The sequence below is a fragment of the Myotis brandtii genome, unplaced genomic scaffold, assembly GCF_000412655.1.
Source record: "Myotis brandtii unplaced genomic scaffold, ASM41265v1 scaffold49, whole genome shotgun sequence".
Classification (NCBI taxonomy): Eukaryota; Metazoa; Chordata; class Mammalia; order Chiroptera; family Vespertilionidae; genus Myotis; species Myotis brandtii.
The window spans coordinates 6,934,871-6,946,678 of record NW_005368707.1 but is presented as its reverse complement, the minus strand read 5'-3'; the positions used below and the strand labels follow the sequence as shown (position 1 = coordinate 6,946,678).

The following is an 11,808-nucleotide window of genomic DNA, read 5'->3' as shown; positions in this document are numbered from 1 at the left end:
CAAAGAGGACCACACCAAGACACATCATAATTAAAATGCCAAGGGTTAAAGACAAAGAGAGAATCTTAAAAGCAGCAAGAGAAAAACAGTTAGTTACCTACAAGGGAGTAATACTACTACTGTCAGCTGATTTCTCAACAGAAACCATGCAGGCCAGAAGGGAGTGGCAAGAAATATTCAAAGTGATGAATAGCAACCAACAACCAAAGAAATATTCAAAGTGATGAATAGCAAGAACCAACAACCAAGATTACTCTACCCAGCAAAGCTATCATGTAGAACTGAAGGTCAGATAAAGAGCTTCACAGACAAGAAAAAGCTAAAGGAGTTCATCACCACCAAACCAGGATTATATGAAATGTTGAAGGATACTTTTTAAGAAGAGGAAGAAGAAAAAGGTAAAGATAAAATCTATGAACAATAAAGTGACAACAAATAAATACCTATCAACAAGTGAACCTAAAAATTAAGTCAGAATAAACTGGTGAATATAATAGAAGCAGGGGCATAGAAAGGGAGTGAACTGACAATTCTTGGGGGGAAGGGAGTGTGGGGGGTGCAGGAAGAGACTGGACAAAAATCTTACACCTATGGATGAGGACAGTGGCGGGGGGTAAGGGCATGGGGTGCGGTGGGGACCAGGTGGAGGGGAGCTATGGGGGGAAAAAAGAGGAACATCTGTAATAACCTGAACAATAAAGATTTATTAATTTTTAAAAAAGTAGCAACAGAGAAGTCTTTGCTTGTGCAATATTACTATAGACTTGGTTCCAATCTTAGTTTCAACCCATAATTTTCAAATCACTTAACCAATTTCCTAATCTGCAAAGTGGGGACACTCCTAATTATCTGTGGTCTTACCTAATTGCTCTTTTATTTGTAACTCCAGAATCAGTACTTATGGTGCTTTTGTGGTCACCAATGGACACGTACATGTGCAGAGGAACAAAAATTTTGACTTGCCTAACACACGATCCCAGCTGAGGTCAAACAAAGCATCACTCTTGTTCAGCTACCTTAAACAAATATCCTTTTTGTGACATTCCTCACATTTTTGTGCTTTTGCTGTTTCAAATGGCCCCCAAGCAGTGCTGAAAAGTGCTATCTAGTGTACCACAGCTTTTTCAAACTGCTGTCAACTTGAATGAGCTGATTTCTTCCTCTTTTGTGTATTATTTTCTTTAGGTGTATTATCTTCTTTCCTCAATAATGGCAAACATAGAATTTCATTTTTTGAGCCACCCATCCTTCTTGAGAGCTGTATTGTTTCCAAATCTCCACATGAGATCAGAGATGTCTGAATTACTTGTAGATGGCTGCTATCTGTGATAGACTTACTCTTTTTAAAAAATTAATGTTATCGGAAATTTAATGTTATAAACATCAAGCTTTACTTGTATCATCATCTATTTCTACAGAAAAGTCCAATTTAGGAACTGCAAACTTTGCTGTACGCATCAGCCAATGTGTAATGATTTTAAAAGTTGAAAATCTGAAAATTTTTAAAAGTCGAGACTTTTGTTTTCAGTTCTCTTTGGGGCAGATTCCACACCTATCATTACTATTCTGTATCGTTTCCTAAATTACTTGTTTTCCTTTTGTGGTTCAGAAGAGAAAATGTGTTTCATTTATTTTGACAAAACTCAAAAGAAAGATGATTTTCTTTAAAAAGTCACTTATTTCCTCCAAACAGAAAAAGGCAAAAAAGAAAAAAGAAAAAAAACCTATTGTGAAGATCACTTTCTCCACAATTCTCCATGTAGGACACAGCCAGTTTTGTTCTGTGTACTGAACCTGTTCTGATGGCCCATGATTATACAATAAGCCCTACACTGGCAATGACAAGGTAAGAAAAATTAAACACACACTTTGGTTTTATATGAAAGCATTTATTACATGTTGATAAAGAGGGTAGGATTAAAAGATTGATCTCACTGATTAATCCTATTTTCAATCCAAACAAGTCGCCCTGGCAGCCCATGTACCTCTTCAAGTCCCTGAATATTTTAAGTGGGCGCGTGCACACACACAACCACCTCAAATGAAAACTCCCCAAGATCTACTGTAACTGAGTAGTCATTCAATTAGAGGGAGAGAGAGAAACATCAATGATGAGAATCATTGATAGGCTGCCTCCTGCACGCCCCCTACTGGGGATTAAGTCCTCAACCTGGGCATGTGCCCTTCACCAGAACTGAACCCGGGACCCTTCAGTCCGCAGGCTGATGCTCTATCCACTGAGCCAAACTGGCTAGGGCGTCATTATTATATTTTTCAATCATGTTTATATTTTAAAATTTAAAATCAAACTTTATAAAAGGAAGCCGTCAGATTCAGCTCACCATCAATCTTTATAAGAATATCACACTACTCACATACAAGATTCAAGTGAATATGGACTTGGATGCCCTTGTTTCAAACAAGAACATGTTCTCACATAGGAAGGGAATTTCTCAACAAGCAACCTGGAGTTCAAGTTCTACGCAGCTGCTCAGTTGTGACCATTTCAAGTACAGAGCTCTGTTCTAAGTTTATGGGACAAATCATCTCCAAGCAAGCCATTAAAAATACCAGTTTCAAGTGGTTTTAGTTCTAATTAAGAATTAAGCACTTTACTGTTAGTTAAAACTGAAAACCCAGTACCTCCTGGAAATAAAATACTCCTAAAAATATAGTTATTAGAGTATGACCTTAGGGGGAAGCACAAAGGCAGACATAGCACCTTTTACCCACACAGAGTTTGATGAATTTTATTTGACTCTTATATACCTAATCAACCATCTTCCACAATCACCTCCCGTAATTGTAATGTTCCTACCATAACACCATCTTGGGGAAGCCTAATCTACTTCGAGCGAGAGCTCAAATCCCAATACAATAATCCTACCAATTTACCTGATTTTTAAGTGATATTAGCATTCATTTGGGTCAAATGTTATTTGGAAAGCCAGGTCGCACAGGCAGAGGACTCCCCTAAATGGGATTTTCTGACGATAATTTGCCAGAGCTTGAACTATAATTCTTGATGAATACAATAAAGTACATGTGCAAATCCCAAACTCCATTTATGGGATGCTTCTGTTTTTCAGTCATGCTTCATAGCTTCTCAAATGTTGCATTCATTTTGGTTAAAGGTTTCAGCTTCTTTAAATGATATTTTTAAATGAGATTTTTAGGTATTTGCATTCAAAGCTCCACAATATGGTATGGGCAGAGAGCCATACAGACAAGACTTGAAATGCCAGTGGTTCGGTGACTTAATCAATTAAAAACAAACCAACGAAAAAACCAAAACAGAGGTAATGTAACAGAAAGAAGGAACCTGGCTTATAATATCAGTATATCAAAACTATATCGCTAAATCAAGGGCAATGATCATAATTATCTAGATGAAAAAAAGTTATATATTTATAGAATATGAGTGCTAAAAGACACATTTCAAGATCAGTCAGTCCAACTTTCCTCCTTTTACAGGTAAGGAAACTGAAGCCCAGAATTTAAGCGACTTGTCTGGGGTAAGCTAAGTTAATTCTTTTGCCTCTGTGTCCATATAAAAACCAGAACTTTATTGCGATAAAGAAGTGATACTGCACACTCTATAAGCCAAGAGATAAAGAAACACAGAATCTCAATCTACCTTACAGTTTTGGGGCAAAAATTTGTATGAATGTGGCCATCGGTACTAAGAACACAGAAGATAAAGATAACTTGACTTTCCACTTATAGGTTAATGCTAAATTTGGTGTTTAATCAACACAATGAAGGGGAGTATGTAGGCAAAGCTTGTAGGCTTAACCAGCACTTGTTTTGACTATGTCAATTAGGAACCTGGGCCACACAGAACCAATCCTTGCTTTCCCAGAACCACAAGAAGCAATGTAGGTGGTAGGTATCTGTCAGAAGTCAGGGCTATTTAAGGCTATTCAGGAATTTGGCATGTTCTTCTCCTCTTGGTAACAGAGTTTCTCCTCCTATTTTTGGACCTGTCTTTTCCTAGAAAAATGAAAGTAGTTTCATAAGAAATGGGTCAACATTATTTGCATGGGTCACTAAAATCAGTCATCTTATAAATGCCATACCTACCTTTAGCATTCTGTCCCGCTCCCATTTGAAGAGACCACAGTTACTGAAATAGAAGAGGAGATTTACTCAGCAGTCAGATATAGACCCACACACATACAGATCAGGCAGAAGCTGATCAAGGTGACACTCATATTACAGGCTATGGTCAAATGCTACTGAAAATATACACTCCAGTCATTTCAGAAATGGTCTTCAACTCTGTAATAAGCCAGATACATCAGAAATGGAATTTCTAATGACAGAATGGCAGACTTGTGCACATGGTAGGTGATGAAAGCAACCGTGGTTCCTACTGACAGTCACTAAGATGACACTGGGATTTAGGAAGCTAGCCTAAGGCTTACCCGACCCCTGTCTCTTTTTCTGGAACTAAAAGGTTGGGATAAAAAAGAATTAATCTTGACCAGCCAGCATGGCTCAGTGGTTGAGCATCGACCTATGAACCAGGAGGTCATGGTTTGATTCCTGGTCAGGGCATATGCCTGGGTTGCAGGCTCGATCCCGTGTGGGGTGTGCAGGAGGCAGCCCATCAATGATTCTCTCTCATCATTGATGTTTCTATCTCTCTCTCCCTCTCCCTTCTTCTCTGAAATCAATAATACTTGCCCTAACCGGTTTGGCTCAGTGGATAGAGCGTCGGCCTGCGGACTGAAGGGTCCCAGGTTCGATTCCAGTGAAGGGCATGTACCTTGGTTGCGGGCACATCCCCAGTAGGGGTTGTGCAGAAGCAGCTGATCGATGTTTCTCTCTCATCGATGTTTCTAAGTCTCTAGCCCTCTCCTTTCCTCTCTGTAAAAAAATCAATAAAATATATTTAAAAAAATGAAATAATTAATAATAATGATAATAATACTAATAAAACGATTGATCTTTTTCTGGTCTGAATAATCTTTCCTCCTTTTTCATAACCCAAACAGGGTCACTCTCTTATTGCTCAAGTGGCCTAAAGATGCTTGTTCTCCTTTTTTAACTTGGTGGATGAGTCCCAACCCTGAGAAGGGATGTGGCTACTATGAGGAAAGTTTATATTCAGTAGAATTTACTCTGGGGAAGAAAGAGAGGAACAGAAAAGAAATACAGAGAAAACATAGAAATATGTCTTACACTCGGGTGTGGGGCATAGGGGACTGCCTTATCTGCCTCATTCTTCTTCTCTATCTAGTTTTGTAGTGGAAGCCGTGGCATTTGCCTTTTCTTTTCTTTTTGTAATACAAGTGCCTGACTTAAGCTTTGATTGCTATTTCAAAGAGGCATCCACTTCAAAGATGGCTAACTCAACAAACACATTGCCAGCCCAGCTGCCGGCCTCCCCACATTGAGATTCCTTTGGTTTAGAGATCTCTTAATTTAAAAAATGACCATTTGGGCTACTTGTTTTCTCTTCCTGTGCTTTAAATTCCCTCTCTTACGTTTTAAACTCATCAATAGTGAGCCTTGGAAACCCCAGACCCCACCTTTAACCCCAATAAAAGCAGGACCCCAGACCAGTGTGATCTGTCTCCAGGCTTTCCACAGGGACCTTGCTGTGTGGCCCCAGGTGTGCTGTGTAATATTTAGGTCTCATAAGTAATAAACCTGTATCTTTTCAGAGTTCCCTAATAGTTATTGCTGAAGGGCAGCTTGCAATCATAGTAAGAACTACTAGGGCTGGTCCAGCCACAACATTGGTTATTGATAGGCTGAGACCAATACAAAACAAAGTTAGATGATACTAGTATTACTAAAAAAAAAAAAAAAAAAAAAAGAAGAAGAAGAAAAAAAGAAAATCACAGTTCTAGTCAGGGGTCAGCAAAAAATTCAAACCATGGGCCAAATCCAGCCTGTACTTGTTTTCGTAAATAAAGTTTGATTTGAACAGAGCCACAATAGCAAAGCTGAGTAGTTGTGAAACAGACCATGTGGCCTCTTTGCAAAGCGTAATATATTTACTATCTGGCCTTTTACAGAAAGTGTCTGCCCACTTCTGCTCTAGATCTAGAATTGACAAGAGAAAAAGACCAGAGAAAGCAGCTACTCTTACAAAAATAACAGTGTCACCTGGAAGCCAAAAAGGCATCTTGTGCTTCCATTTGTGAGCTGTACTTAACTGCTTATCCTTAATGAACAGAATTTCTCTGTACTCAAATGTTTTACAAAAGCTGTTGTCACAATATTTTGGAGAAGTCGAGTAATATATACCCAGCTACTTAAAACAATTATCTAGAATGAACAATTCACAAATCAGCTCCTGACAAGATGATGAACTAGTATGAAGTTCAGTTCAAGTCCCCTTCCTCCCAAATCAGACCTGGGATAACTTGAAGTAGTGAAGCATGGGGTTTCAGGAAACAAGAACAAAAACCAAACAAGAAACAAAAAGGTAGTGTGAATATTCTGGTGAGATATTCTTGGGAAGACTAAAGGTGATCCTAAAATTGCCTCAAATTCCAAAGGATTAATATCATACAAAGATTATGTCTTTTAAGAACCATGTAATAAAGTTAGAAATTAATAATAACGAAAATCAATCCTACATATTTAGAAATTAAACATTACTAACCCTTGAGTCCAAAAGGCAATCATTAGGGACATTAGGAAATATATTTAACTACACTTTAGACTGCTAGAGCAGGACTACTTAGAGGGAAATGACTGGCAACATAGGTCTGTTTACACCAGCATCACCACAAACACGGGAAGACATGGTGGCCATGGCATTATGACAGATACCATGTCATGACTAACACGTGATTATGCAGCACATGTGACGGTAGATACATAGGGTGAGCACCGAATGGACCAGTGATGGTGTACTACAAGCTGCGTGTGATCAGCCACCTTGAACTCCAGAGGGTGTATTCATGGTGTGTTCTATGTGAATAACACCCAACACAATAATAGCTGTCTCTATATCTGAAGTCCCCCCAAAAATAAAAAGAAAACTCCTTAAGAGTAGAGGGAAATAATCCCATCTCCTAGCCCTGGGCAAATACACATATTCCCCAACCCATCTTATCCATACTTCATTGATTGATTCAACAAATGTTTCTGAGGACCTACTAGAGCAGCGGTTGCCAACCTTTCGGGCCTGACGGATCACCGGTTGGCGACCGCTGTACGAGAGGTCAGGCAATGTGTATTGGGGATAAAGCAGTGAAGAGGGCAGGATCCCTTCTCTGCAGGAGCTGTAAGAAGGCACGGAAATAAGGCTTGACTCTCACAAAGGATTGTCCAGTGTTTCAACGGGACAGCATCACGTAAGAATTGAAAAAAGGGTTCAAGAAGTCCAGATGGGCCATGAAACTCCAGGCAGTCCTCATACCTGCAATGCTTTTTGGGAAGCCTGTCAAGGGAGATGCATCTGTTTCCACAGGGACACTTGAAAAACCTTTTTATGCCGTCGTGCCAATGGTAGTCATGTTGCTCGCTGATGCAGGTCTCCAAAGGCTTGAAGTGGGTATAGGCACACTGCATAAAACCAACACACGCGGTCAAGAGCTTTGAAGGAGAAACTTGTGAGCTACGACAGCAATCTCGTCATGATCCAGGTGCTTGCTAGTGGAGTGACCACCTTATCTTTCAGTTGCCATGAGCCCTGTGATTTCCTGGGTCCCTCATACCGATACCACTTTTTCTCATGTTTGCCTCAATTTCTAGTCAGGTACTAAGCACACAATAATCTTGTGACATCAAGACAATAGGAAGGTCAGGGGAAGAAAAATACTGGAAGCCTCTCAATAGCCTGGGCTGGGCTGTCCTGGGCTCACTGCAGTCCCTGGTTACGGGACACTGAGGCACGGGGCCCACTGAGGAAGTGGATCAGCAGCTCGGTCACTTTCTCTTACAAGGCCTCTGAAAGGATATAAGCTTACTCCTCCTATTTTTTTAAGTAGCAAAACCAAGACAGATATTAAATAATTCACAATTTTGATTCTCAACAGGACTGAAGAGAATAAGAAATGGTGGCTGAAGCTCAAAAAAGATGCTGGGATAGTACAATGTTAATTTCTGCTAATTACACTGAGTCTAGATAAATAATTCCAGACTTTTGACAACCTCAACAAGTGCAGAGCAGCCCTGGCTCAGATGGTTGGAGTGGGGTCTCGTGAAGGTTGCAGGATTGATTCCCAGTCAGGGCACATATCCACATACCTAGGTTGCAGGTTCAATCCTGATTGGGCTGTGCATGGGAGGCAACCCATTGATGTTTCTCCCCTAGAGTCTCCAGAAAGGAATACAGCCCTGGACTTTAGCCCTGTCAAACCTACACAGACGGCTCGTCTGCAGAACTGGGAGCTGAGGTCAAACGAGAAGAAAACCTCACTACAAATGCTCCCCCTTATCAGAGCTCACTGGACAGTGGGCATAAAGCCAGCTCCTGGGCTATCGTAACAGTTTTGTTTCCAGTGTAAATAAATGGCTTAAGCAAGATTCTGGTCACAAGATATGGCCCCACATCCCATAGATCACCATGTTCCGCTGAGTCACAGCAGCACAACACAGGGCCCACAGTCAGACCGTCCTCCTGCACTCACCGTTTTGCATGTCACCACTCGACATTTCACTTCTTTGATGTTTCTCATCTTTTCTTCCATTTGTTCTTTTTTCACCAGTGGCTCAAAATAGAGTTCTTGCAGCTCAGCCTCGGCCTGAAATGGCAAGGCATATAGGAGACCTTTACCAAATCCAACATATACTCAGACAACAGTTCAATAATAGAATGGAACAAACTTCCTGTCAATGAGGACCACTTGATAATAGCTTGGTAAATGCAAACCAAGAGATGATCATAAGTAGACACAAGTTCTTGACATGCAAAAAAAGGGTACAAGAGCATGTGATTTTAAAAACACTAAATACAAACTTAAAATACTACCATTACTAACAGTGTTACCATGTCAAGTGTGCACCAGAAAGGAACTAGTCCTACTATCCCAATACAGACTCCAGCTATGGAAGGTACTCAATGCCTCCCCAGCAGTGACAGCCCACTCTATTCTATACTCTTCTCCAGACCAAGTACTTGTTAGGAGCAATCCTGCCTGTTTGGAACAACAGGGAGGAGATATGAGGGCAATGAGATATTTTTAAAAATATATATATATTTTATTGATTTTTTTACAGAGAGGAATGGAGAGTTAGAAACATCGATGAGAGAGAAACATTGATCAGCTGCCTCCTGCATACTCCCTGGGGATGTGCCTGTTACCAAGGTACATGCCCTTGACCGGAATCAAACCTGGGACCCTTCAGTCCGCAGACCGATGCTCTATCCACTGAGCCAAACCGGTTAGGGCGGCAGTGAGATATTTACAGCAGAATGTGGTCACAGGTCTGGAGTTAGTGCAGCTAAGACATAAAGTCCCAGGGTCTTTGGTGGCCACAACAGGAAAGAAGTTCAGCTCTACAGTCATTTGAGCATCTTTCCTAATTTCAAGTCCAGAAAAAAAGATATGATATATAACCTTTTTGTTAGTCATTTGCTAATCAAAAGAATAGCAGATCATTTAGAGTAGTGGCACTAAATGGGGGTGATTAGTGCCCCCAAGAGGACATTTGAAAATCTGTGGGCCTTAATCGGTTTGGCTCAGTGGATAGAGAGCATCGGCCCTTGGACTGAAGGAAGGTTTTGGGTTCGATTCCCAAAGGTCAAGGGCATGGATCTTGGTTGCTGGCTTGATCCCCAATAGGGTGCTTGCAGGAGACAGCTGATCGATGTTTCTCTCTCATCGATGTTCCTAACTCTCTATCCCTCTCCCTTTCTCTCTGTAAAAATCAATAAAATATATAAAAAAAGAAAAAAAAGAAAATCTGTGGGAACACTTTTTTGTTATCTCAATAATTGCTACCCTTGCTATTAGCAGGGGCCAAGGCTGCTACGCCATCTGCAATGCACAGAACAGTCCCCCATACAACAAAGGGTTTTCCTGAATGTTCTTTGGGACATGTGGATAAACCTAACTGCTTTATATCAAACCCTACAATATGTGTGCATGGTTTTAATATACACTGAATATTCTAAGAGTGCATTTAGGCAACTCTTATGTATATGGAGGGACAACTGCACATTGGTGCAGTGGATAGAGCGTCGGCCTGAGGACTGAAGGGTCCCAGGTTCGATTCCGGTCAAGGGCATGTACCTTGGTTGCGGGCACATCCCCAATAGGGGGTGTGCAAGAGGCAGCTGATTGATGTTTCTCTCTCATCTATGTTCCTAACTCTCTATCCCTCTCCCTTCCTCTCTGTAAAAAATCAATAAAATATATATTTAAAAAAAAAAAATCCCATTTTGAAAGAAACAGGCCCATGGTATTTAAGTTACTAAGAAAACACATCTCTATGAGTCTTCCTTAATATCTGTCTCAAATATTTACAACACTTATAAATCTAACACTCTACTTCATACACTTCAATATTTCTTCTAGGGTGTTGTGTCCATGTACTTACATAATAAAATACATATTTTTAATATAAATATTTCCCCTTTTCTTTTTTACATTACATTTAAGATATTAACATTTCAATAAAATTCAACTAGTTAGGTGATAACATCATCATAAATGTTATTTCAGGATAATAAGGGAACAATACAAAATACTTATTGTTAAAAAGGGGCACTGGGAGTGCTGGGTTGATAGTTGCTGATTTAGAGCATTTGAAATGCCAATATAAAAATATTTGAATGGAAAAATCCCTTTCACATTGCAAGGCAGAAAACAGTAGATAGTGGTGATCCATTTTTAAAAAAAGTTAAGTTCACAAACTGACATGCAGCTACATCCTGTTTGAGGTAAAAGAAACAAATTCTTAGTCACACAACAAAGCACTGCGAGTCTGAATGGCAGCTCTACCATCTTTAATCTTTTGAGCTCTTACCTCCTTTAGGATCCCTGTGTGCTTCGATTTTGCTTTTAGAATTTTCTGAAATTCTTCAGATTCCAGGTAGGCAAGCTGTTCTCTCCTTTTTTTCCTGGCAGGCTCCAATTCATCCTCAGCTAGAGGAGAAAGAAAAAGCATCAGCTGGTATAGCCCACCTACTGTCATAAAACAGTGGGCCTTATCCACTCAGTTTCCTGCACTCTCTCTATCTCTGCCCACCAGTCCCTTCAAACTTAATTCACTCCACTAGCTACCAGCAGAGGAAGGCTCTTAAGAAGTGAGCTGAGATGCAGAAACTAGAATATGGGAGGCAGCAAATTTGACCACTGAATTAAAATATTTTTCACCTTAAAACAGGTACACTGACTATGAAAAGAGATAACAAGTATCCTATTTACAAACTGATGTTAAAATGACATTGCCAACTTCAGTTTTTTTTAAAAAATATTTTATTGATTTTTCACAGAGAGGAAGGGAGAGGGATAGAGAGTTAGAAACATCGATGAGAGAGAAACATCGATCAGCCGCCTCCTGCACACCCCCCACTGGGGATGTGCCCGCAACCAAGGTACATGCCCTTGGCCAGAATCGAACCTGGGACCCTTGAGTCCGCAGGCCGACGCTCCATCCACTGAGCCAAACCGGCCAGGGCCAACTTCAGTTTTTAAAATAAAAATAGGGCAGCCCTAGTCGATTTGCCTCAGTGAATAGAGCATCAGCCTACAGACTGAAGTTGTCTCGGGTTTGATTCTGGTCAAGGGCACATAGTTTGGTTGCAGCTTGATCGAGTACAGGAGGCAACCAATTGATGTCTCCCTCTCCTCTCCCTCTCCCTCTCCCCCTCCCTCCCCCTCCCCCCTCCTCTTC

At 40.5% G+C, this 11,808-nt stretch overlaps 1 protein-coding gene across 2 annotated transcripts in view; it reads right to left on the bottom strand.

The window, feature by feature from the left end:
- Positions 1–2,332: 2,332 nt before the first annotated feature.
- MCM10 (minichromosome maintenance 10 replication initiation factor) overlaps positions 2,333–11,808 on the bottom strand; it is a 39,009-nt gene continuing 29,533 nt past the window's right edge. For both annotated transcript variants that reach the window (XM_005876580.2, XM_005876581.2), the window contains exons 16-20: positions 10,939–11,057; positions 8,598–8,711; positions 7,385–7,530; positions 4,084–4,126; positions 2,333–3,993 (exon numbers count right to left, since the gene is read on the bottom strand). In XM_005876580.2, coding sequence (XP_005876642.1) covers positions 3,910–3,993; positions 4,084–4,126; positions 7,385–7,530; positions 8,598–8,711; positions 10,939–11,057 — 506 coding nt within the window. In that variant the 3' untranslated portion in view covers positions 2,333–3,909. The remainder of the gene's footprint in view (positions 3,994–4,083; positions 4,127–7,384; positions 7,531–8,597; positions 8,712–10,938; positions 11,058–11,808) is intronic.